Below are 26,707 nucleotides of genomic sequence, written 5' to 3' on the forward strand. Positions count from 1 at the left end.
GGAGCCTGATGTTCAAGACTTCCTGAAAGCAGTCTATCAGGGAGTCTTACGGAAGCCTAGCAATGTGATACTGCAGTATGAGAACTTTAGCTGAGAGCAGTTTGAAAAGAAGGCTCAGAAAGAGCCTAAGAACTCAAAAAAACTGTTATCACAAGAAGCCTAGGGAGCCATAGTTTTGTGACAGAGATGTACTCACAAAAAACCTTATGGATCAAGAGTACAGGGAGCAGGGTACACTTTGCCACCACCTCAGGGGCGAGGGAGTACCGATCATCAAGGAGGCTTGCAAGCCTTGCAACTTGAGAGAGAGAGACCTAATTGAGGAAGCCAGTCAGGCCGTACAACCCAAAAAATCCCTGGAAAGGGAGGGGAGGCTCAGACTAGAGGGCCTACTACCCAAGACTTTCAAATGGAGGAGGCTCACAGAGGGCCTTACTACCCCAAATTGAAAGCCAGAATGCAAAACACAGGCTACCTAAGTTCAGCTATACACAGAAAGTGGAGGAATGACTCACAGAACTGAAAGGAGGCCTACAACACTTATAGTATCTGAAGAGAGAAGGTCTCCATAGAGGCCTCATAACACACTAACATTTTTAGAAAATTAATCATACTCACCCCCCCCACACACACACACACTGGAGGAATCCCACAGGAAGCTCCCCGTCCTTGCGTCCTTTATTCTGTATGACCGGAGACCAAGGCAACACACTTGAAGTCAACCTTGAGCCAGACCATCATCGGGGAGTTCTGTCCACAGATTGAAAGCTCCCACCACACCTAACCTCAGGGTCTTTCAGGGTCAGATTCTGGACCAGACAGAACAAATTACCTCATCTGAGCTCACTTTCTAACATTTAGAAAAATATTTACATTAAATGAGAGAGTGAAGAACCATTTTATAGTCTTTTAGATTATAAAGAACCTTTTGTGCAATGGGAAGGGTCCCTGGACATTAAAAGTTCTTCATGGAACCCTACACTCTGACAAAGATCCATTTAAGAACCTTATTTTTAGGAGTTCAGCACTGACTGTGTGAGGTGCCATTAAGAGCTGATTGTGATGTGTATCCTATAACAGCGCTCTGCACAGACAGCAGTGGAGGACAATGAGAAGATCTTCACTGAGCTAATCCGCTCCATTGAGAAACGTCGCTCTGAAGTAAAGCAACTAATCCGAGATCAGGAAAGAGCATCAGTAAATCAAGCCGAAGAACGACTGGCACGATTGGAGCTGGAGCTTGATGATCTGAGGTGGAGAGATGCTGAGCTGAAGCAGCTTTCACACACAGATGATCATATTCATTTCCTCCAGGTAACAGAGATCTTCTCAAACAGAGGACTGAGGACTTTAACAGGCTTCACTAGTTTATGCTTTTGTCTTTGTGACTGTAGAGTTGTCCGTCTGTCTCTCTCACTGGATCTACAGACAGCCTCACGGTCAGTGCTCATCCCTCTTTTGATGATGTAGTAAAATCTGTCTCTCAACTCAGAGACAAACTGCAGCAGTTCTGCACAGATGAGATAGAAAAGATATCTAAAAGAGGTAAATACTGATTTATTCTCAGAAAAGAGTTGAGCACCATTCAGTAAATATAAAATGGTGGTAGATTAATTTCCTCTTAACATGACAATTAAAGTGCTTGCACTGATGCACAGATGTTCTTTGGTGTTCATAGTGAAAATCGTCCAGGTCATTGTCCCTCGTGAATATGCGACCAGGAAGGAGTTCCTACAATGTGAGTTACTATGAAAACACACATATAAACACTGACAATTAGACTTTCTATGCTAATTTAACATGACCAGGGGTTTGTTCCAGAATCAGATATTTTATGTGTGTGTATATATTTTTTTTCTATAAACTTTATTACTATTACTATGAAATACCCACACATCTTTTTACACAGCGTAATTCGTTTCAAAATTTTTATTACTTTGTGTTTAAAATAAATGAAATTAGAGTTGCACCCAATAATGAATGTAACAGATTATAAAAATAATTGAAAATCAATTTCATTATGGATTAGATTAATCTGTGCGCTGTGAAACATTCATTTTGAAAACATTCATTCATTATTATTTTACAGTAATACTAGCTTTGTTTACCTCATACATGAATTAGTATTTACAGATTAACTTAATCCTCTAAATCGTAGTAAAAGGCACATTATTATTATGAAATAAAATGTACACAAACCTGTATTTCACCGAAGAAATTCACCAATTAGGCAGTGCCGAGAACTGCTCTCTCCTGAAGAGGATGAAAAAGCCTGTGCTCAGTAACCCAACCGCTGGGTTGTTACGTCAAATGGTGGGGAACGAGTGCATTTGACCCAGCAGCTGGGTAACACAAAAACTACCCAACACTGAAAAAATAACCCTACAAAAAGGATCCAAAATGCTCAACCAAGTATTTGGGTTGAAAAAAAAAAAATAAATAAAAAACCCCAGCATTTTTAGTGTGTTTAAATTTAAAATATTTTTTTTTTTACAGTAAAATACGGAAATCATTAGGCTTTTTTATCCTATTAATCAGTTATCAAAATAGTCGTTAGTTGCAGCTCTACAAATTCTGCTTCATGGGCTAAAATGGTTTAATTCCACATTTTATCAGAGAGTCAGAGAGATACATGTCCAACTTTACCATTATGAAATTATAATAGACCTAGCTAATGTGTTATGATGTTATGTGTAATGATGTAAAGTCATAAGCTATTATGTGTTTATCTCCATCAGATAATCATGTGTTGACTCTGGATCTGAACTCAGTAAACAAGCGTATCCGTCTGTCTGAGGGAAACACAGTGATGAGTTTCATTGACACATGTCTGCCGTATCCTAATCACCCAGACAGATTTGATTGGTGCATGGCATTGTGTAGAGAGAGTGTGACGGAACGCTGTTACTGGGAGGTGGAGTGGGCTGGTAATGGATCATTAGGAGTAGATATAGGAGTGACATATAAGAGCATCAGCAGGAAGGGAGATGGTCCCGAAAGTGCAGTCGGACGTAATGATCAGTCCTGGAGTTTGTACTGCTCTCCTGACTATTGCTCATTTTGGCACAAAAACATTGAGACCGTCCTTCCTGTAACCCGTGTGTCCAGTAGAGTAGGAGTGTATGTTGATCACAGCGCAGGAACTCTGTCCTTCTACAGCGTCTCAGACACAATGAGCCTCATCCACAGAGTCCAGACTACATTCACTCAGCCGCTCTATGCTGTGTTTGGACTGGATAGGCAGACAGCGGTGAAACTGTCTAACCAATTAAGTAATTCAGACATTCTACAGATTGCTTTGTTATATCACAGGATGATGATGTCATGAGGCTTATTTTCAAATCAAAGATATCACTACTGAAAAATGTATAAACTCAACTAAATATTTTCACAGGGTTTTCAGTCTTATTCCTGCCTCTGTATCAAAAGAGTTGTCTTCACCTGCATGTTCATAACATATATAATTTAATACTGGCATATCTCTTTTGCTAAATCAGTTGTTTGTTTAAAGAAATTGTGTTTTGTGTCTGTTACTGGAACAATGTGTGCATGATTTAAGATAAAATACAATAATTTTGGGGCTATATCAGGATATAAGATCAATTTTAATAAAAGTATATTATTTCCAATTAATAATGAGGCAAGGCAGTTAGACCTTAACAAGTTTCCGTTTAAAATAACTTATGACTCTTTTAAGTACTTGGAAATTTCAGTGACAAGTACATATAAAGAGCTATTTAGATGTAATTTTGCTGTAGTGATGGAAAAAACTAAAAAAGACTTAAACCGATGGTCATTATTACCTATTTCATTGGCAGGCAGAATAAACACAGTTAAGATGTCTATTTTGCCAAGGTTTTTATTTTTATTTCCAAATGTTCCATAGTTTATCCCCAAATCTTTCTTTAAGGAGTTAGACAAACATCTGTCCTCTTTCATATGGAATAAAAACATTCCAAGAATTAGGAAAGCTTTTTTTAGAAAGACAGAAAGATGTGGGGGGATTGGCATTGCCCAACTTTATGTTTTAAGTGACTACTACAATTTAGGATAATTCATAGGCTACACTTTTCTAGAAGTAAACTGGCGAGAATATTCCCAGAAATAGACCCGACATGTTGTAGATGTCACAGAGGTGAGGCTACTTTAGGTCATATGTTCTGGACATGTCCAGCTCTAGGACCATTTTGGTCTGCTGTGTTTGAGACATTTTCATATATTTGTGAAAAGGAGATAGAACCGGATCCAATAATAGCAATATTTGGTGTGACATCTGAGAACCTCTCACTACCATCAGGTCAATCGGATGCATTGGCTTTCTCTTCTCTGTTGGCCCGACGACTTATACTCCTACAATGGAAGTCAAACAAACCACCAACACATATCAAGTGGGTAGAAAGTGTCATGGCATATTAAAAGTTAGAGAAACTCAAATACTCTACACAAGGCTCCATTAACAGATTTTTTTTTTAAGTTTGGAGACCTTTCCTTTTGTATTTTGAGGACAGATTCATTCCAAACACTAATTACTAGCTCCACCCTTAGCCCAACCACCCCCCATCCCCTCCCAACCTAGCGGTTGTGTGTTTTTTTCCCCACCCCCTCTTTAAATACTGTGTTTGTTTGTGATGTTGTGTAAAGACATTTTGTTTGATGTGATTGTTGTGTAAGTTTTGGAAAATTCAATAAAAAGATTTGTCTAAGATAAAATACATCTCTAACATCTCAAGGATTCATCTGTTTCTGAAATCTCACTGCTTCTGCTACTTCCTGATAATCAGCATATTTCAGATTGTTTTAGTTCACTATTTCCTCTAGTATATAGTTGAAAAAAAAACTTTTTGCATATATGTGCACATTTAAATGTGTTCTTTCTGATAGGATTTATTGTAATTTTGTATGAGTGGGCTACTTGATGTTAATAGTTTTTTTGGTTTGTTTTTTTGCTCTAACAACAACCATTAAATGATTTATTTTTATTCTACACCATCAGTTTTGCTGACAGTTTTTAGATAGAATCAAATGTGTGTATGTGATTCACAGATGGCAAAAGTACACATATTCTTCACTCAAGTAGAAGTACAGATACTCATGTTTAGAAAGACTCTGGTAAAAGTTGAAGTGCTGACTACATTTTTTTTACTCCAGTTAAAGTATAGAAGTACGGGCTCTGGCATGTACTTAAATAAAAAGTAGCCATTACTAATACCTGTTTTAGTGTCACGCAGGTAACGGGACCTCACGTCTTATAAATACCTTAATACAAAAGAACTTACAATTCAAATTTCGTTAGCTTATAAATGTATCAGGCTGAAGAACCGCCATGTAGAACTGGGCCAGACTGGGACAAATTTCAGGCTGGGAAATCTCACACTCATCCAGGCCGTCCCATACACCCACAACAAATTCTGAAACCATGGACCACACTATATTTTGTATAGCCATCACATAAAAAAAGGTTAAAATCCTTAGGCTGGGGCTGTGCAAAATAACTATATTTTCTAAATTGCCTAAATGTCAAAATTAGTGCAACAATAAATACACCATGACAATATCTTTATAGAAAAATCCTAATATTGAAAATGTTATTGCATTATCATGAGTCATATTTTTCCCTTATGAAAATTAACCATGGTTTTTTTTTATTAAAAGTAATCATAGTTTTTTAATGGCTTGATTACCATTTGTTTAACCATAGTTTTACCACAAATTCCATGGTTGAACTATCGTTAGTGTAGCAAAACCATAATTTGTTGTTACCTTAGTAAGCATGGTTTTTGGTTTTATTTGTAGTAAACCCATGGTTAATTTTCATAAGGGCGGTTGTTGTCCTAAGGCAGTTGTTGTCTGCCTTAGCTCCCTAAACCTATTACAAAACAATGTGAAAATTTGTCTGCTAAATTACTACTGTAATTACAACAGATAATGATGTCCTTTAGCATACAGTATTTTGAGTGATGATAGTAATGGGGTGCCACTGCTAACTGTTGCTAGCAGTTTAATGCTTAACCAAGGTCTGAATTTCGTTGTACTGCTGAGTCACATTGTTTGTGAAATTACGTCTCACAGAAAGTTTTAAAATGACCGAACTGCTTTGATAATCAGTTTGGATTCAACCTAAATGCTATAAGTGCATAAATGTTTGAGGGAATTTCCCGCATTATAAACGCGAAACCTGCAGTAATGTGTAGAATTATGCGCAATACCCGCGCCGAAATTCAGCCTATTTACAGATGAAACTGACCTGCACTTGAAGTCCTGAACAGATCAGTAGTTTTGCCTCTCTGCTCCAGTCCATTCTCTTTGTTGCACTGATTACTCTGATCAAAAGCTTTTGGTGGAGGCGCAGAACTCGCGCGAGCCGAATCGGAGCATTGCCAGTCAAGACTAGCCGATTTCTTTTTTATTATGGCGCTTTTCCACTGCATGGTACGGCACGGCTCGCTTTTGGGGGTGTTTCCACTGTGTACAGTTCCTGGTACTGTTTTCAGTACCACCTCGGCTGAGGTTCCAAGAAAGCCATACCGTTGCCAAAATGCGACGTGTAAACCCTGCTGATCACTGATTGGCCGGAGAGAATCGCCATGTCATTGAACTTGCTACACGAGACCGGCTAGCTGGTTGTGGCTAGAAGGGATACAGCTCCGACCGGAAACGAACAATGAAATACATTTTCTACCTATTAGATTGTGTTTAACGTCTACATCTACCCCAACCCTAAACCTTCCCCTTACAATAATGAAAAAATATTAATTATTGTTGTACAGTGTGACAAAAATTACGCTGTATTGATGTGCGCATGCCCAGTAGCCGCAGCTGTATCCCTTCTAGCCTTAACCATGCTAGATTAACGGTGCGTTCCAAACGGGATATATCACCTCCCGAAGGGCACTTCGGAGTGAAAACAATCATGGCCGCCATATTGAAGGGTTGTTCCAACTGGCCACTTCAAAGGGCCCGTCGGAATGAAGGATTTCGAAGGGTACAACTGATGGACACTACAGGCCCCCATGATCCTTTGCACAGGATATTTGGCGTCACAGAGTTCGAATTCACCGATAAATGTATGCATAGTATTTTTCTATACTACTGTAATATTTTTACGAGTTAGATTTGGTACATTGTTTTGTAAAAATGCTTTACAGCTACCTTTATCAGTCCATTCAAATGTTTCAAATACATAGACACAATATACATTACAAATACATATTACATTACATTACATACACAAATATAGATTATATTTAACGTAAAAGACGATTGGGGGTCAACCAGCGTACAAAATGTGCGACGAAGGTGCCTCCTTGATCGTCTCCTTAAGGTGATGCAGAAGTGCGTTCCAAAAAAATAGTTTTTTTGACCCTCAATCCCTTCACTCCAGAGAGTAAACCCTTTATTTAGGGATTAGGGCATAGGGATGAGCCCTTCCGAATGGAACGCAGGGTAAATCAGCACAGCCAGCGAGGATCGAACGCAACTTAATATATATTTTATATTGATAGCCGAGGAGCGGATCCAGAGAGAGCTTGATGGGATGACGTGGAATGAAAAAGTTTTAATGATATGTCTATAATTCCGCTCACTCTTAAGCGATACTAAACTGCAGTGGAAACACAAACCGAGCTAAACCATACCATGCAGTGGAAAAGCGCCATTAGAAACTTATTATCGAATGGCGAAAATACAGATTAAAACTAAAGTAACGAGCCTGTTTGAAAATGTAAGAAGTAGAAAGTACAGATATTTGTGTAAAAATGTAAGGAGTGAAAGTAAAAAGTTGTCAGAAAAATAAATAGTGAAGTAAAGTATTGTTACCAGAAAAATCTACTTAAAGCTGCAGTCTGTAAGTTTTGCCTCTTTGTCGCCATCTCTGTTTGAAAACCTGCAATTGCAGCTATTTGCGGAATTATCTTCCTTGCGTGGGTTATGCACCAGCACGGCTCCAGCGCGGATGAATCTAATGTGTGGCTGTCAGTCACTGCACTGGGTGTGGATATACTGCACTTTGTATTCACAGATTCTACATCTTGAAAGTATGACCCAAATAAGAGTTTTCACTGGAGAATATCATCTGAACAAGTAAGTAATAATTGCCACTTTTGTTCTGATCAACTGAGCAAAAAAGCATTACAATAAATTGCCTTATCAATGGTGATTAAATCTAACGATCGGTTTGCTCATATCACATCAAACCGTGCCAATTATTATTACTGTTATACTTTGTTTTCAAATTGTTGAAATTAATAACATAAGCATTGCGTGAGTGCTTGTTGTGGGATATTCTGTGTGCAGTTGGATGGTTGGAACTCAGCTGGCCTAATTCTTCGGTTAGAAAGAACTGCAGCTACTCCAGAGTGAACATGTCCAAACTCAATGTTTATTGGTTTGTGTGGATATGCACAAAAATGTGTGGTTTGGAGTTATTAACGCACAGCAATACCACACAAAGAAATACAGACTTTAAAGGAATAAACAAAGCCAGGGAAACTCAGTATTACTCTGCTATGCTGGATGCTGCCGAACTGAAAACTTTATGTGCATGATGCAGGGAATTTTGTACAGCCGTCCCACAAATTTACACAGGAAATTTGTAAGTCCACAAAATGTCCCAGCTTAGTGATGGCAGCACAAACTAATCTTCAGGCATTTCTGGTAGCACAATCAGTTTAGCCACAGGGCGGATGTATGTGTTGCCTTTAATGTCCACTTCAGCAGCTCTGATTGCACCGTCATCACTTGGTAGGACTCTTGTTACCTTACCGACAGGCCATTGGGCTCTGGGAAGTTGGGAATCTGCAATCAATACAACCTGATCGATGGTTAGGCTTGGTGTGATGTTCTGCCACTTCTGTCGAAGCTGAAGACTTGGTAGGTAGTTTCTGAGGAACTGGGTCCAGAAGTGATCGGCGATCACTTGGTTGTGTCTGTAGCGACGCCGTCCAAGCAGATTGCTGGGTCCATACACCTCCTGAGGTAGAGAAGTATCCCGCCGCCCCATAAGCAGCAAATTGGGGGTAATAGGGTCCAGATCTGCTATATCAGATGATACATACCCCAGAGGCTTTGAATTCAAGATACCCTCCACTTCGATCAACACCGTGCTAAGGACTTCCTCAGAGACGGTATAATCGTGACATGATATGAGATGGGTGGAGTCGGGTGGCGCTGTGGTACGGCGAAACGCAGCAGCAGTTTGGTAGTGTGCAGTGCAGTTTTTTTATTTTTTATTTTGTGGTGTTTGTTTATAACAATGACTTCTTTTAATATGTCTGGCTCTTTTTTACTTTTTATGTTTTTTTGCTACTTTCTGATGCTTTTTTGCGACTTCCATGAACCTATACGGTATAGCCGCGAGTTTCTCCTACTACTTCGTAACTCTGAAGTTGGCACGGTGGATCCTCTGATGGCGTTCCCAGCAGAAGTTATTAGTTCGGACTCTACTGATGTGAATCAAGGATGGATATCCAAGCCGAAAAAAGTGAGGAAGAGGGGGAGTCGTGGTGTCGTGCGCCAGAGGTTGAAGAGACAAGGCCATCGTCGCATGCCTCTCCCTACGGTTATGTTGGCTAACGTTCAGTCTTTCCGTAATAAATTGGATGAGCTTCGGGCAAATGTTAAGTACCTTAAGGAGTATAGCAGTGCATGCCTTCTTGCTTTTACGGAAACATGGCTTAAGGAACAAGATTCTTATTCCGATTTGGAAATTGATGGTTTTGGGGAACCTTATCACTTGGACAGAGATCCAGCTGTGACGGGTAAATCACTTGGTGGATGATTATGTCTTTATGTGACATAATAAGTACAAAGGGATTTCCTCTCCTTGCTATGAAGCGTCTGAGGACTAATAAAAAGGAATCTGCATCCATGCTGCATAACAAGTCAAGATGTACACACCTTGTAGTGAGACATTTAAATATTATGCTCCATCTCTTTTCTTGCCGTCTGCCAATTTTGATCGTGTAGGGACCAAAACAGTCCATCCCTGTCGACCAGAATGGAGGCTGATTAATCCTCAGACGAGAAACAGGCATGTCCGCCATTTTAGGTACAACAGGCTTACCACGCCATTTCCTACATTCAGCACACTGTCTCTGGTGCTTTTTGACCATCTGGCGGCCTCTGAGAACCCAATAGGTTCGTCTTAACTCGGCAAAGATTCTTTCAGGACCTGCATGCATCAGGCGGTTATCAAAATCTTGGATTAATAGTTTGGTTATGGGGTGTTCTGGTGCCAGCACAATAGGGTGAAGTGCATCCTCTGGTAGTGTTGCAGCTTTGCGTAATCGACCACCAACTCTAATCAGGCCCAGATCAGGGTCTTATGCTGGAGCAAGGGACCTTAATCGACTGTTTGAATGCACAGGTTTGTTGGCTTGAAGTACAGCCATTTCAGTCTCTATGCGTTCTGTTGAAAACATAGGGGGTGCTGCCGCCCCATGCAGAGACTTATATTTGTTCTTGATGAGGTCGTTCCATGATTTGCAGTCATCTACATTAGGTAAAGAGGCATGACTGATTGAGACATTACCACAAAATGAGGATTTGCGGAGTTCTTCTGATTCTTCAACTGGCACTGAGTGGTGGATTGGCCAGTGGTCTGGAGATTGATGGAAAAATTCTGGACCTTGGTTCCATCTGCAGGTGTGGGACAGATCTATGAGGGTCTTACCCCGGGTTATATCGTCAGCAGGGTTGTTGTCTGAATCCACGTAGTTCCAGTTTTCACATTCAGTGGGGTCTTGAATCTCTGCAATTCGTGTGCCTATGAACACTTTGTAGTTGCATGACTCAGACTTTATCCATTGTAACACGGTTGTTGAGTCTGACCACATGACTGTCTGTCTGATGTTAAGAGTAAGTTCAGAGTTCAGTGTTTTGGCAAGCTGAGCCCCAGACAATGCTGCACAGAGTTCAAGGCGTGGCACGGAGAGTTGCTTCTTAGGTGCCACGCGTGACCTCGTCATGATGAACACAACTTGAATGTAGTCACCCATTTCTACCCGTAAATATGCCACTGAGCCATATGCTTTCTCTGAAGCATCACAGAAGACATGTATATCGATAGTGGAGGAGGTGTTGTTTCATGCTGGTGTGTAACACCTAGGTAGTGTTATTCTTTGTAGGTTTGGAAGCTCTTCTTCCCATGCCTGCCATTCTGAGAGAAGGTCAGCTGGTAGAGGTTCATCCCAGCTTCCAACCCTCTTCCATAGCATGTCTCTGACATGCCTCTGGAGAGCATATGTGGCGCAGCATGGACTACAGGTGGTCCCAAATGGTAATACTCGCCATTCATAGATCTCAGGGGTGCAATTTCTTTCCATGTCCCTCCAAAGAAAGCGGAGCAGTGGCTGGTCTTCAGGTAGCAGTCTGATCTGTTGAAACATGGCTCGTATGCCTCCACTTATGGCAATGGCATACTGTCTGAACCTAAGCAAGACTCCCAGCAGTGGTGGACCAAGGGTGGGACCAGGCAGTAGATTGTCATTTAGGTTTGTCTGCTCGTGGCTGAAAGACCAATTAAACACCACCCGGGCTTTGCCATTGTGGTGCACAATGTGGTGAGTAACAAACCATGACTCATGATGGAATTGGCTGCTTCTGCACTGGTTATATGTACTGCATAAACTGCCTCCTCAAGTTTGTGTATCTCCTTGTTATACACATTTGCCAGGTCAGAGTCCTTAATCAGGCAGCGTTCTGTGGCTCTTAAAAGAGCCATGACAGCGTTTGGTGATGCCAGGGTTCTGTATGCACTGGTCCTGTTACCCGTCGAGATAACTGAATGGCCTGAGACTTCCTTTCCAGCCATTCTATTTTCTGTAAATATTCTTACTCTTTATGTGAGCAATGCTCATGCACACATTCAGCTCAGTTTGATTATATTGCCAAGAAAATATAACCGATGATGATAACGCACATTATGGAAAAAATATCAGGTGTAATATAAAATATCAAGTATCAGCAAGTTAAAAGGAAACCTTTTCCCATTAAGCCCAGGGAGGGCTCCTGATCCCCCGTTAAGCCCAGTGAGGGCTCCATATCCCCAGTTAAGCCCAGGGAGGACTCCAGATCCCCAGTTAAGCCCAGGGAGGGCTCTTGTTCCCGAGTATAGCCCACGGAGGGCTCCAATTCCCGAGTATAGCCCACGGAGAGCTCTTGTTCCCGCGTATAGCCCACGGAGGGCTCCTGTTCCCGAGTATAGCCAGCAGAGGGCTCCTGTTCCCGAGTTTGGCCCGCGGAGGGCTCCTGTTCCCGAGTCTAGCCCAGAGAAGTTTCCGGTCCCTGAGTCTAGCCCAGTGAGGACTCCCGCCCCCGAGTTTAGCCCAGTGAGGGCTCCTGCTCCCGAGTTTAGCCCAGTGAGGGCTCCTGTCCCCGTGCTTAGCCCAAGGAGGGCTCCAGTCCCTGAATCCCCTCCCGAGCGCCCTTAAGTGCTCGCACCTCCAGAGTGCCCTCAAGTGCACGCTCCTCCAGAGCGCCCCCCAGAATTCTTAATTTGCCCCAAGAACATTTTTTTGGGGGGGGGGCAATATGCCCGTGGTGGCCGAGCCAGCTAAGGTCACGGAGGATCTGCCATGGCCTCCTGAGTCCCCTGATCTGCCATAGCTCCCTGAACTGTCTGCTCCGCCATGGCTCCCTGAGCTCCCTGCTCCACCATGGCTCACTGAACTGTCTGCTCCGTCATGGCTCCCTGAGCTCCCTGCTCCACCATGGCTCACTGAACTCTCTGCTCCGCCATGGCTTCCTGTTCCGCCCTTGAGGCTCTCCTTGTCTCCGCCCTGTTCCAGTCCTGCACTTCATAAGTTCCAGTATTTGTATCCCTTTGTTTATTGAATTAAATTCTAGTTAATGTATTCGCCAGCGTCTCCTCGTTCCTCCCTCGTGAAGCGTGACAATAACGAAGTGAAAACACGGAAAACCTGAATTATTTAATAGAATATAGAAAATGTAATTTTCTTCAGTATAGCCTACTATTAATGTGTTCGTCATTAAAACAAATAGCCTATTCAGAGCAGCATTTTTGCTCAGACGTCACGCGCACTGTTTGTGTATTAGTTGTTTTCCAGAGGAATAACAGTGATTAGACAGGTAAACCATTTTTTGTGTTAATGTGTCTCCTTCCAACACATTAACACAAAATAATGCACTACAAGTGTAAGCATGAAGAACAAATAAAATGCATGTCGTGTCAGTGTACAATCATTTGAATTAATCTCTGCAGTATTTACAGTTTTAAAAAATGTGTTTCCGTTCAAATTGATCTCGTTTCAAGTTCTTAAATGGACTTTCTTTATAATTCATTTTATTGCTTTATACAATTTTGTTTGTAGAACTTTATATGTTATATGTTAAATCATATGTTAAATCATTCACAATGCTTTATGGGATTTTAGTTCTTTCCCTCATTAAAGCCATAAAGTTCACAGTCTTTGTCCGAATTTCACATCTTTGTGCTTCAAATTTACTTCTTTTGGTTGGTTTTGTTCATGGCTTGTAACTCGAATTTTTTAAAATCTGTATGAGTAAAATATTTCCAGAATCGAGGGCTGCACTGATGTGCTGCATTATCACATTACTATGTTTATAGGAAATTAAATCCTTCTGGAAAATTATGAGTATAGTTTCTCTATACCTTCTTTTCAGATGTCAACCACATTCTTAAACATAAACTTTCCTAAAAGTTCAGTATACTACCTCAAAAAAAAAAAAAAAAAAAGTAAAAATGAATTTGGCTGTTTCAAATCTGATTATTTTTTCTCTCTGTCTGTGTTCATAGTGAAATGGCAGAAGCCAATATCTCATGGGCTGAGGATCAGTTCAGCTGTTCAGGACAGAGAAACAGGTACTGCTCCAAACTGGATCTTACAGTTTTTTTACAATCATTTTTGCACTAATAACAGAACCTTCATGTCATTTTTCAAAACTCTAAACACATCATTCACAACCGATGATCAAAAAGCACATTTTTCAAAGCACTTAACACTTTTTCCAAATGCCTGGATACAATACACATGAACCAAAGATATTTTGTTCATTGAACTAAAATAACCGGTTCAAAATGACACAACTTAACATCAAAGTATTACTATTTGAAAATGCAATGCACACATTACATCTGAATTGAGTGTCTATTAATTTCATTACAATGATCTAACTATCAATTGATACAACTGCTCAAAATGCTACCTAACTGTTGCATTACTCTTGAAGCATAGTTGTTATGGAAAATGATGAACAATATTAAATGTTTAGATTATGAAAGTGCAATGCCAGGCCTATTTTTGCCATGCCAGAAGATTTTTTTCCAAGATTTTAGCTAATGAAAACATCCATTATGATTTGGCCAAAAACCTGTGGCCAAATTCACAAGACAGGGTTGATAAAAACATAGAAGTGCAGTGAGTGACATTTTACTGTAGGCCTACTGTAGTTTTTTTCTTATCTTTTTTTTTCAAATCATTTTTTTCTTATTTCAAGTTTTTTGAAAAACCTGCTGAGTTGTTTATTTCATCAGTAATTTTCAAATTTTGTTTAATGATTCCAGTGTCTGTACTTTTCTCTCTAGTCTATTACAATGATGTATGAATGTGTAGAACCATAATGAAAGCTACATCATGTGTTTTGAACAAATATATTTAATGATTGCACTAACAACTAAACAGTGAAACTATGGGTATCTTGTGTGTGGGTGATCTAAAGTAATGTTCCTATGATATTTCATAATAAATTAGTTTTTTGAAGCAATGCTTCTGCAAATGCAAGGCTTCTTTAAAGATATGAACACAATATGCACAGTTTTGAACATTGGACAGCCTGTGTTACAAATAATCACTGTTTTGAGTTTTGTGTCTAGAGTTTTGAAAAATGACATCAAGGTTCTGTTATTAGTGCAAAAATGATTGAAAAAAACAGTAAGAGCGACAGCTGTTTCTATCCTCATTTGTCTTGTGAGTTTTCTCTCAACCAGGGAAACAGATGTAATTAATTGTGTTTAGAGGTGCAGTACTTGAACTCATACAGCCATTAGATCATTCTCTCTAAAATATAACACAAATTACTATTGTTAAGTTTTTTTTTTTTTTTTGAAAGACATATATAATTTTATTCAGCATGGATGAAATAAATTTATCAAAATCGACAGTAAATACATTTATAATGTTTTAAAAGATTTATATTTCATCTAAATGCTGTTCTTTGAACTTTCTCTTTATCAAGTGTCCTGAAAAATAAAACGTATTATGGTTTATAATAAAATAAGAAGCCAGACAACTGTTTTCAACATTGATAATAATCAGAAACGTGTACTTAGCATATTAGAATGATTTCTGAAGGATCATGTCAAACTAAAGACTGGAGTAATGATGCTAAAAATTCAGCTTTGCCATCACAGGAATACATTACATTATTAAAATATATTACAATAGAATATTTTTATTTATTTATTTATTTATTTTTTAATTGTAATGATATTTCGCAATATTTTTTCTGTATTTTTGATTAAATAAACGCGGTGAGCAGATGAGACTGTTCAAAACATTTATTCACATATTTTTTCTGCAGAGACATTTTGAGGAAACACTGATAAAAATACAGAAGATAATCCAGCAGAGGCAGATAAAGCTGTTTTCGCAATATTTTTTCTGTATTTTTGATTAAATAAACGCGGTGAGCAGATGAGACTGTGTTCAAAACATTTATTCACATATTTTTTCTGCAGAGACATTTTGAGGAAACACTGATAAAAATACAGAAGATAATCCAGCAGAGGCAGATAAAGCTGAGAAAGGCTGTGGCGTCTCATAAGGTTGGAGAAGAAGAGAAGTTTGAGAAACTCCTCCAGTGCTGGAGCTCCCACTTATTGTCCCACTGAAACCCACTATGAGGTACCAATACCAATGAACTGGTACCAATGAACTGATTGTAATGTGTGTCCTATAACAGCGCTCTGCACAGACAGCAGTGGAGGACAGTGAAAGGATCTTCATTGAACTCATCCACTCCATTGAGAAACGTCACTCTGAGGTGATGCAGCTAATCAGAGATCAGAAAAGAGCTGCAATGAATCGAGCTGAAAGACGACTGAAGCGACTGGAGCAGGAGATCAATGAGCTGAGGTGGAGAGATGCTGAGATGAAGCAGCTTTCAAAGACTAATGATCATGTTCATTTCCTTCAGGTAGCAAAGATCTTCTCAAACACTGAGGACTTTAATAAGCTTTTGTAATTACAGGGTTTTTGGAGTTTGTGTTTTCTTTGTGTCTGTAGAGTTTTGCGTCTGGCTCTCTCCCTGGATATACAGATGACTTCACTATCAGTTCTGATCTCTCTTTGGATGCTGTAGTGAAAATTGAGTTTCAACTCAGAGATGAACTGCAGCAGTTTTCCAGAGAGACTTTAGAAAACATATCTGAAAGAGGTAAATATTAATTTATTCTCAGAAATTAGTTTTGCACCATTCATTAAATATATAAATAGTTTAATTTAGTTTCTTCATGAGAATTAAACTGCAGATGTGTTTTGGTATCTGTAGTGAAAACCATCCAGGTCATTGGCACTCCTGAATATCAGACCAGAAAGGAGTTTCTTCGATGTGAGTTACTATGAAAACACACATCTAAAGTTCAGTCTAGAGAGACTTTGACTGTTTTCAACTAAATCAAAACCAAACTTTTTGTACTTTGTGTGTTTCAAATACATGGGCTGCAAATTTCATCATGGATTAGTTGCATGTGTGAGCTGTGGCACTGGCTGAAAACCTCCATCAGTGATGCCACTTGGCAGTATTGAAAAACACATTTGGCCACTGAGAAATTCAAAGTTTCCTTTCAATATGGTTCACTCACATTAACACTTATGGGGGAAGGCCAATTCTCCTAAATACTGAAGCCTGATTTGATAATGTTTGTGTAGCTGCACAATGGCATTTCAGTCTGTCAAAAAAGGCAGGGCCGCCTACCAATGTAAGTCAGAGCTGAATACCATTACATCAGAGTCTTTCTCCTTCAGCGCAAAGATTGTCTCCTCGATGGACTCAGAAGAAAGAAGAACAAAGAAGCCTACTACTCACTGTAGAAGAGCCCCGGCTGCGAAAAGACGCTTCACTCTCGCAGCACTTCTCCCCTGTGGCCATCTGGCAACACTTAATATCAAATTCCCCTCTAATTGAGCATATTTATGTGATGTTTGTTGCAAAATGTCTCGCCTCCGACGAGCACAGTGAGTTGCCTGGGCCGTGTCAACTCTGAAATAGGGCTCACAGAGATGGACTGCTTTCACTGTGAGAGCATGAGTCTTGCCTTGCTACACTCACGGATAGCTTTTTTTCATTTAAGCAACCGCTCCCCTCATGCTCTCCCATTTCCTTCCACCCAGGAGCCTTGGAGGAAGAAACAGCGGAGTCAGAGGGCTCAGATTGAGCGGGCCTGAGTGAGCTCATGCTGGCACAGGTCCCGCATGCCTCACAGTGAGAGGATTCCCCAGTGCACGTCTCCTGTGAGGATCAACGCCCCTCGTCAGGAGTGAGCAGTCTGGTCTCTTTTGGAGAATCTGAAGAGCATGCTGCTTATGTCTCCCTGTCATTTGCAGCCTCTGATGAGGAGGATTGGTCATGCTTCATGGAGAATCCCAGCTCCCTTCTGCCCAGAGAACCAAGTGATGTCAGGCCCAGTGTGGACAACAAGCTCATCTGCATTCTTACCAAGGCCATTGAAGAGCTCAGTTTAGAATGGTCGGCCCCAGAAGAACTCGATGAATGGCTCCTGCCAGGGTGCTGTCAGTGAGCCCCCAGCTAGAGACCTGCACCATTCATCTTTAAAGTTCATGACGAACTCACCAAGTAGTGGCGCGCCACCTACACGGCCTGCATCCACTATTCTGTTTCCTCCACCTTCCCCTTCATTGATGGTGCAGAGCAAAAAGGGTATGAGAAGCTTCTTCCTCTCGAAGAGGCCATCTCTGCCCACCCATGGCCCTGGGATGGAAAGCCAAGGCATTTCACCCTTCCAATCCCTGCAGGACCACCTCAGCCCTAGCAGTTAGAGTCTACTCCATGGCTGGACAAGCTGGCTCTGCGCTCCATACTATGGCGGTCCTCTAGGTCTTTTAGGCCAAACTCCGCTCCATGGATGAGTCCAGCCCAGACCCCGCTGCTTTCAAACAGCTGCACAGTGCTACTAACCTGGCTCTGTGCTACAAAGTCAACAGCCCAGGCAATCGTTTGGAGAATGGCCAGACTGGTGGTGCTTGAGCATCACCTTTGGCTCAACTTCACAGAGATCAAGGACATGGACAAGGCCGCCTTCCTTGACTCCCCAGTTTCCCCCACAGGGCTGTTTGGCCCCACTGTGGATGGATTCGCTGAACGCTTCACTTCAGCTCAGAAGTCGTCACAAGCCATGCTTCATTTCCTACCCAAGCGCTCCAGCTCAGCAGCTGATTCAAGTCACCAGAAGGCTCCGCCCACTCAACAGCCACTAAAGCCCGCATCTTCGCCCGCTCAGCCTCAGTCAAAGCCAGAGCCTGAGCTCTGAAAGTGCCCTCAGATTGCCAAGCGCTATCCCAAGCGCCAGGGCCCCCATCTCAAGGTGACATTGGAGCCTGAGCCACAGAATCCATACTGATGCATGAGGAAAGAAGAAGCAGAAGTCCTGCTGCGGCCAGACCTCCCTCCAAGAAGTCGCACACTTGTCTTCCAATCCCCCATTCAGCTCTAGGCATTGAAGGCTCTGTGTTCACTACAGACACTTGGCCCATACTACTTACCATGCATGCACCCAAGCAAACTACTGCTGTTATAGGGGACCAAATGACAAAAAAAAATGGAGTCAGACTCGCTGCCTGGAGTCAGGCTTGGGAAGCTGGGTCCTGCAGACTATAAAACAAGGCCACTTGCTCCAATTCGCTTGAAGACCTCCTCCCAGACCTTCAGGGGTGTGGTCCAAACTTTGGTCCAGGGTAACAATGCTGATGTTCTGCATTCCGAAATAGAGTGTCTGTTGGCGAAGGTTGCCATTGAAAGTCCCCCCAGCACTCACCGAGTCTGGCTTTGACAGCCGCTATTTCCTCGTTCCAAAGAAAGATGATTGTGACGAGTGGGGGCGGGGCCGAGAGCCATGGGAACGGAGCGAGGCTGGGTGGCTGCCATCCGAGAGGGAGCGGAGGAGTCGGCCCCGTTTGCCAGGAGGCCGGAGCCTGCTGCCATCTGCCATGATTGGGGAGGAGCAGGGAACGGGGGACTCGCTGCCGGCTGCCCTCAAGCTAGTGTTCTATTTCAGACAGCCATTCAGTAGTATCATGGTTGTGACGAGAGGGGCGGGGCCGAGAGCCGTGTGAATGGAGCGAGGCCGGTGGAGTAATTGATGATGAGCGACACCTGCACCACTCACCGGTCTCAAGTCCCACGGAGGAGCTCCGGAAGGATAAAAGGAGGAGTGACGACAGTGAAAGATGAGAGAGGACCAGGCCTGGACTTTATTTTGTGTTTTGTGTGCGGCAGTCGTCCGCGAGGGGCTGCCGCTTTACTTTCATTTTGTGTTTGTTTATTTTATTAAAATCTTAAATGTTCGCCGGTTTCCGCCTCCTTCTTCCCGACCTACGAACGTTGTTACAATGATGTCCTCAGGCCCATCCTCAATCGTAGGCACCTGAACTGCGTCCTGATGAAGTTACTATTCAGGATGTAGACTTTGAAGCAGATCCTCACACAGGTTTTCCCAGGGAACTGGTTCTTATCGGTGGATCTGAAAGATGCTTACTTTCACATCCAAATAGCCCCTTATCTCAGACCGTTCTTGAGATTCATTTCATTCTTGTCTCATGCTGGAACCCACCTGAACATTCAGCAGCTCGTGGCGTCATGCAAAGTGGGAGTTTGTCTTCCCCTCAGGAAACAGAGGATGCTAAGCCTGATAGCGGCCACCTCTGTGGTTCCCTTGAGCCTATATATGCAGTCCTTTCAATTCTGGTTAAAAGCACACTTACCGTTCCATGCTTGGCATATGGGACAGCTCTGCCTCCGCCTGTCAAGGCTGAGGCCCCTTGGAAGGCCCCTCTCCTGTATCAGACAGGCATCCAGCTGGGACTGGTTTCCAGAAGGAAGGTTGTCACGACAGATGCTTCGAACTCAGGTTGGGGGGCACTGTGCGAGGGCAGACCGGCATCCAGTTCCTGGTCCAGCCTGGAGCAACTTCAAAATATCAACTGCCTGAAAATGATGGTGGTTTTTCATGCTCTCAAAACCTTCCTGCCAGCCCTAAAGGGGCACCATGCCCTCATCCGATTGGACAATATGACAGTGGTGGCATTCATAATAGAGGTCGACCGATAGTGGATTTTACAGATACAGATGGCTAGGACAACACTGGCAGATGTGATTAATCAACTGATAGTTTTTAAAAATGGATGCTAAACGAAAATTTAAATAGTGCTTTAGTATTAAAAAGTACTTAACCATACTTTGTAAATAAATATTAATATTAATATTAAATATTAATTATACATTGATCATTAAAGTTAGTACATAGCTTAATATCTAATGTTAACAGAAGCAACTTCAAAATGTAAAAATGTATTAGTAGATGTTGAAATTAACACTCTCACTAGATGGCCATCTTTAAATATCTACACAAAGACCATAGCATTGAAATTACATACATATGGATATTGTATGTATACTCTCACACTTTTATTCTTGAACAATTGATGATTATCTAATCAAAATAACAAAATATGGCAGTCGCACAATGGGCAAAAACCGCAGCGCAGTGCTGAATCTTAGAGAACCCCAATTACACACACACTGGACGTGTCGCGTTCAGTTCAAGTGGCGGTCTAAAACAGTTTATTTAATCACCAACTGGGCAAAATTTCACTTCAAGAATGATAAAAAAGCGGCATAAATGAGTTTGAAGTTCAGTGTTTTCAAAAAAAAGCAAAACTCGATCTTGTCCTCCGTACAGGAGCTGCTTGATAAGGGCCGCACTCCTTCCACGCTCAAAGTATACGTGGCAGCCATCACAACGAATCACCCTTTCATGGCCGGCCAGTCAATAGGGAAGAATGACTTAGTCATGAAGTTCTTGAGGGGAGCCAGGAGACTCAATCCGCTGTGGCCTCATATTGTTCCAACCTGGGATCTTTCCACGGTCCTTGAGCCGTTACAGACGGCCAAATTGCAGCCCCTGTCACTTAAGACCGCCCTTCTGCTGGCTTTAGCGTCGGTCAAATGAGTGGGCGACCTGCAGGCACTCTCAGTGAGTGCATTCTGCCTTGAGTTTGGGCCTAATGAACTTAGGCTATGTGCCTAAGGTGCTCTCTACTCTGTTTAAAGCACAGGTTATTACCCTCTCAGCTCTTCCTGTTATGGAGGATGACCAGGGCGCACACTTTCTCTGCCCTTTAAGCACGGATATTATCCACCTAACCAAGCTGTACCCCTGCCAGTGGTCAGGACTATTTCTGTCCAAGGATTCTGGCCAGGGCCTTCCTTAGCTGACGCGGGGCCCGGTGCGAGGTAGGGAGCGGGGACCCACTCGGTCCATTCGCGATCGTGTGTGTTTCCCCCTCAGTCCATTCGCCGCGGCACACCCTCAAGCTGTTGCACCCGCCTAAGGACAGCCCTGACAGGGCCTCACTGATTCTTGGTTAGCTCTGTTCCTTATTAGTCCACGCTTCCCTTAGGGCCCTTACTTTGGATGCCCTGTGGCTGGGCTAACAGGATGGCTTTTCGTTCTGCACTTATAGCATGGTGCCATTGGATTTTGTTCCCCATAAGCGTTAGTGAACGCAATGTGAGCAAACCGTATTGAAAGGGAACACTTCAGTTACTAACATAACCCAGGTTCCCTGAGATAATGGAAACGGGTATTGTGTATCCAACCATGCTAAAATGCTGCAGGAGTTGATGCTGATGGAGTCGAAAAATTCTGATGAAATGGATCAGCACCAACTTATATAGACAGACGGCCCTGCCCATTTTGGCGGGCTGAAATACCATTTGTTCGTACAGCTACACAAACGTTATCAAATCAGGCTTCAGTATTTCAGAGAAACATTTTGCCCCATAAGCTTTAGCGAACACAATGCTCATTCCTGTTAGTAGGGAACCAAGGTTACTTTAGTAACTTTTACTTTTACTTTAGTAGTGTTTTGTGAGTTCAGACATTTAACATCAATAAGCAAATGTGTGCACATGCATGTCATCCAGTAGACAGCACCTTGAAAAGGGACTGCAATCATTTTAACAAATCTGTTCATTTTTATAGAATATTTGTTAATTGATGTGAAATTTAGGATTTACACAAACTATATTTAACCCTTGTAACACAAGTAATGTTATTTTATAATAAGTAACTGTAAAGGCATTAGCCTTTAGCCTATGGAAAAACTAAATTACAGTAAAACAGTACTATGTTTATTATAGGAGGTACCAGCATTACTTATACTTTATACCTCTTTGCACATGTCCAGCATTCAGGTTCATACATTTACAATATTTTTCATGGTCTTTAATTTCCAAGAAGTGGAATAAGATTTCAAATGCAATTGTTAGGCTTTTTATCCGAATAATCCATTATCAGAATTGTTGTAATTTGCAGCCTTTTTGTTTGAAATGATACATTGACATTGGGGTCACACTTGTGTTATTCACAGTCAAAAGTGACCGAATACCTGAAATCTCAGTAAAATCAGTGCAGTATATTCTTGTTCAATAATATTTTTTTTTTCTTTTGTATTTTGAGAAAATTTTATGGTACTAATAAATATTTATGCAATAATTATGAAAAAAATTTCCCATTGAAAATAATATTTTTTTAAATATATATATTACTTTTCAATTATGGCAGTATTGCATGTTAAAATAGAGACAATGCCTTTAAAATCTAATTGTTGAAGGCAGATTAGTTCCATTTGGTGGGAGTGAAAAAAGAAAAAACATCTGCAATTCCATGTTTTAGCCACTAGATTTATGTAGAGCTCTATATAAAAAGGCTTGTACATTCTCTAGTTATTTTTAGATACAAGTACTTATTTTTATTTAGTTGTGGAAAATTTTATGGTACTAATAAATATTTATGCAATAATTATGAAAAAATTTTCCCATTGAAAATAATATTTTTTAAAATATATATATTACTTTTCAATTATGGCAGTATTGCATGTTAAAATAGAGACAATGCCTTTAAAATCTAATTTTTGAAGGCAGATTAGTTCCATTTGGTGGGAGTGAAAAAAGAAAAAACATCTGCAATTCCATGTTTTAGCCACTAGATTTATGTAGAGCTCTATATAAAAAGGCTTGTACATTCTCTAGTTATTTTTAGATACAAGTACTTATTTTTATTTAGTTGTGGATTTGGATATATATTTAGACATTCTCAAAGACAACTTATTGTAAAGGTTTAGATTTTATTATTTTTCTTTTTTTTAGAAATGTTGGTTTGAAATGTCAGTTTTTGCATTTATTTTATGTGTTTGTGTGTGTGTGTGTGTGTGTGTGTGTGTAGGTGAGTGTGTGTTTTGTGTTACAGTCACACTAGTTCATATATGTGTGTCTGTGTGTATTTACCATTAATTTCCATTGGCGGTCATTGTTAACCGTGAACAAAACAAATGTAACTAATTTTTTACAACCATTTAGCTTTTTCAAATCAAGTTCACCATAAAAGTCATCGAGTTTTGTACCATCCTGATGAAATAGCTATTTTTTAAAATTCAAAAGTTTTTTTTTTCAGTTTAAAATGACCGAACAACACCAGAGGGTTAAAAAAAAGTCCAAAATTATCATTATACAATGATAATAGATCCATCAAAAGTGTTATATTAAAGATGAAAGGGAATAATTTTATGTTTATGTCCATTAGATTCCTGTCAGTTGACTCTGGATCTGAACTCAGTGAATTTTGATTTGTAAGCCTCCGGGCTTAACTTGGGACCAGGAGCCCTCTCAGAGATGGACTTGGGAACAGGAGCCTTCTCTGGGCTGGACATGGGAACAGGAACTTTCTCAGGGCTAAACTCAGGAACGGGAGGGACACCTCAGAGTTCACCGACAGAGGAGTAAGGAAAGGGGGCAGGTCAGTAAACAAGTTAATTAAATTTTCCTCTGCTTTGCATTCTCCCAAATCCTTACTCGGCTCACCCTCAGCCACGGTGCAGGGGGCTCCACTCCACTCCAGGCTCTCTCTGTCTGCGGAATTCTCCCTCGTGGTGGGCTTTATTGCCGGCTCTCGCACCTTGACTGACGTCACTTGCAGCTCCGGCTCCGCAGTGATCTGTTGCTCTGTCGCTCCATGCGGCAACGGCTCGTCGGCCGCGGCGAGCTCGGGCTCTCCGTCAACGGTGGGCTCAGGCTGATGTTCCGCGCAGTGGGGAGATGGTGGGCTGGGCACTGGGTCGGGAGTGTCCACTCCACAAAGGCGGTGAAATTCGCTCGAGGACCATCCTCAGACGACGGCGCTCTGCACGCGATGTTCAAAATGGCGTCGTAGAACGCACAGAGCGCGACGTCCGGATAGCTGGTGAGTCTCACGAGGACCAGGAACAGTCTGGTATGGCCCTGCTCCAGCAGGAGGAGGAGGTATTCTGGGCGGGCGAGGGGATCCATAGGGAACAACGGAAACAAAAAACACTGGGTAAAACGCGGAAACAAAAACGGAGGGAAACACGCAGTTAAACTGTTTATGGGTCCGGTATTCTGTCACGGTTCTACTGCTGCTACTGTGACGGAGCGAGGAGACGAAGGAGAATTCAAATTACAGTCTTTATTAATCCAAACCAAAGGAAAGCACACTTAGCAGAGGGGATAGACGAACAATACCAGACCAAGAAACTCTGAACAGGACTCAATTTAAATCCACATGACTTGATGAGGGGATGACGAGACACACCTGGGCGCAATAAACAATTAACCTGAGGGAGAAACTAGGTCAGGGCAGGCACATGGAGGGGAAAAACACACAGATAGAGTCCAGGGGCCTCATTTATAAAATACTGCGTAGAAAGAATCCTAAATTTGATTTTACGTTCATTTCTCAAAGTGCGTACGTGTGATTCATAGAACGAACGTACGCACAGAAAATGTGCATACGCCTCTCTTTAAGATGTGAAATCTATAAATTGCAATGATCTTGAAATTGTGCACAGCTGAACAGTTTCAGATCTTCGCCCTGTAAACAATGTCTAATTAATGTCCTTGACTTATAAAAGAGCACCTGACAATGTCCAAATCTTTTACAAGCGGCAAGAATGGCTTATATTTTCAAAAACCTGCAGCACTCGGGCAAACAAAAGTGCGTACTTCTGCTCAGACCCTGACGTGGCGCTAAGCTCTTTTCCACGTCAAAGACCGTTTTAATAAATATGAACGTTGCCGTGGATTTTTGCGTACGCACACTCTATGATCAAATCTGTGCGTACGCACGTTTTATAAATGAGGCCCCAGGGGCGTGACAGTAGACAAACACAATCTGTCTAAACCAATAACACACAAACAATTGTTAAATTTTTATTTAATATACTGAGTAATGAGTTGCATTGCAGGGTGGAGAAAGCAAGTGAAGCTGGTTGGATCACCTGACATCTCTAAATGTCTTGAAGCACTTTTAAATTGATTGTTGCTTCAGTTGTTCCACTATTTCCTCTGAGCTCATCAAGTTCTGATGAAATAAAACAAACATAAATGTTTTGCATATGTACAGATTACACCTGCATACTGCATGATCAAATATAACAGAATTAAATTATGCACATTCTGGAAAAAGAATTAATCAATAAATATCAATAAAAAGTAATAAAAAATAGGCAAGTTAAAAGTAAAGCACAGGCTTTTGGTTTGTTTGTGTGAATATGAATCCAACTTTTATTACAACTTCAAGACATTTTCTAAATGTCTATTTAATGTCTGACAGGAAACGTCCTAGCAAGCACTCTAAAAATACCTCTTCTAGATGTAAACACGCACATCAGATATAGTAATATTGCAGCAATACTGCAGTAAAACTGTAACCATATTTTTTTGGTGCATACCATGGTTTTGACATGTGACAAACAGCAGCCACAACAGCACTTATGTTTTATTTATTTTTTCCTTTTTATTCGAAACATACCTGTCTGTTTACTTAATTAACAGATAGGGATGCCATTCCATAACACATTTTTAATACGACTGAGTTTATATTTAATGTGAATTTAACATTGAAAGTTAATGTGAATAAAAACATCGCAAGTTAGGCTACTAATCATAACACTTTCATTGTACAGAAAGAGAGCAAAGAACATTTACATTATCAAAGAACATTTTCACTGACAGACTAGTGCAAGCACTCTCAAAAACTCCCATTAAAATCACTGAAGCTGATTACACTATGAAATTAATATCTTACAGATTCGTACACACATTTGCACTTTGTTGTTTCTGACGAGAGAATCCGCCTGAAAGAGGTATTCAGTCAGCGAGCGAGTGAAGAAAGCCCAGGCATTTTAGCGATGACTCATCTGAACACCTCTGATTGGTCAATGCATTCATAAGCTCAACAGCATCGTGTGTGATTGGTTCCCTCTCATAGGTTTTCTAGCGTTTTCGTCGTATTCTCATCTATTTCTTCAAAAGAAAAAGAGCAGTTTACTCCTCTCAGCGCACACGATGAGCCATAGGAAGTGCATCGAGCCGTGTGACAGGTTCATCACAGCAGGAGACACACATGACAGGTGCG

At 41.2% G+C, this 26,707-nt stretch overlaps 1 protein-coding gene across 1 annotated transcript; it reads left to right on the forward strand.

Annotated features, from left to right (window-relative positions):
• Positions 1 to 206: 206 nt before the first annotated feature.
• LOC107752551 (tripartite motif-containing protein 16-like protein) lies at positions 207 to 3,389 on the forward strand. Its single transcript, XM_016568553.1, has 5 exons — positions 207 to 338; positions 1,081 to 1,314; positions 1,395 to 1,545; positions 1,679 to 1,738; positions 2,739 to 3,389. The coding sequence occupies exons 1-5, from the start codon at positions 207 to 209 to the stop codon at positions 3,326 to 3,328; spliced, it is 1,167 nt and encodes a 388-aa protein (XP_016424039.1). The 3' UTR covers positions 3,329 to 3,389.
• Positions 3,390 to 26,707: the final 23,318 nt, after the last annotated feature.

This window comes from Sinocyclocheilus rhinocerous, unplaced genomic scaffold (assembly GCF_001515625.1).
Source record: "Sinocyclocheilus rhinocerous isolate Xijiao unplaced genomic scaffold, SAMN03320098_v1.1 scaffold1965, whole genome shotgun sequence".
Classification (NCBI taxonomy): Eukaryota; Metazoa; Chordata; class Actinopteri; order Cypriniformes; family Cyprinidae; genus Sinocyclocheilus; species Sinocyclocheilus rhinocerous.

Coding starts and splice junctions, on each gene's coding strand:
- LOC107752551 (XM_016568553.1), top strand. CDS start 207: ATGGATCAAGAGTACAGGGAGCAGGGTACACTTTGCCACCACCTCAGG. Junction 339..1,080: donor TTGAGGAAGCCAGTCAGGCC/GTACAACCCAAA, acceptor ATCCTATAACAG/CGCTCTGCACAGACAGCAGT. Junction 1,315..1,394: donor ATCATATTCATTTCCTCCAG/GTAACAGAGATC, acceptor TTGTGACTGTAG/AGTTGTCCGTCTGTCTCTCT.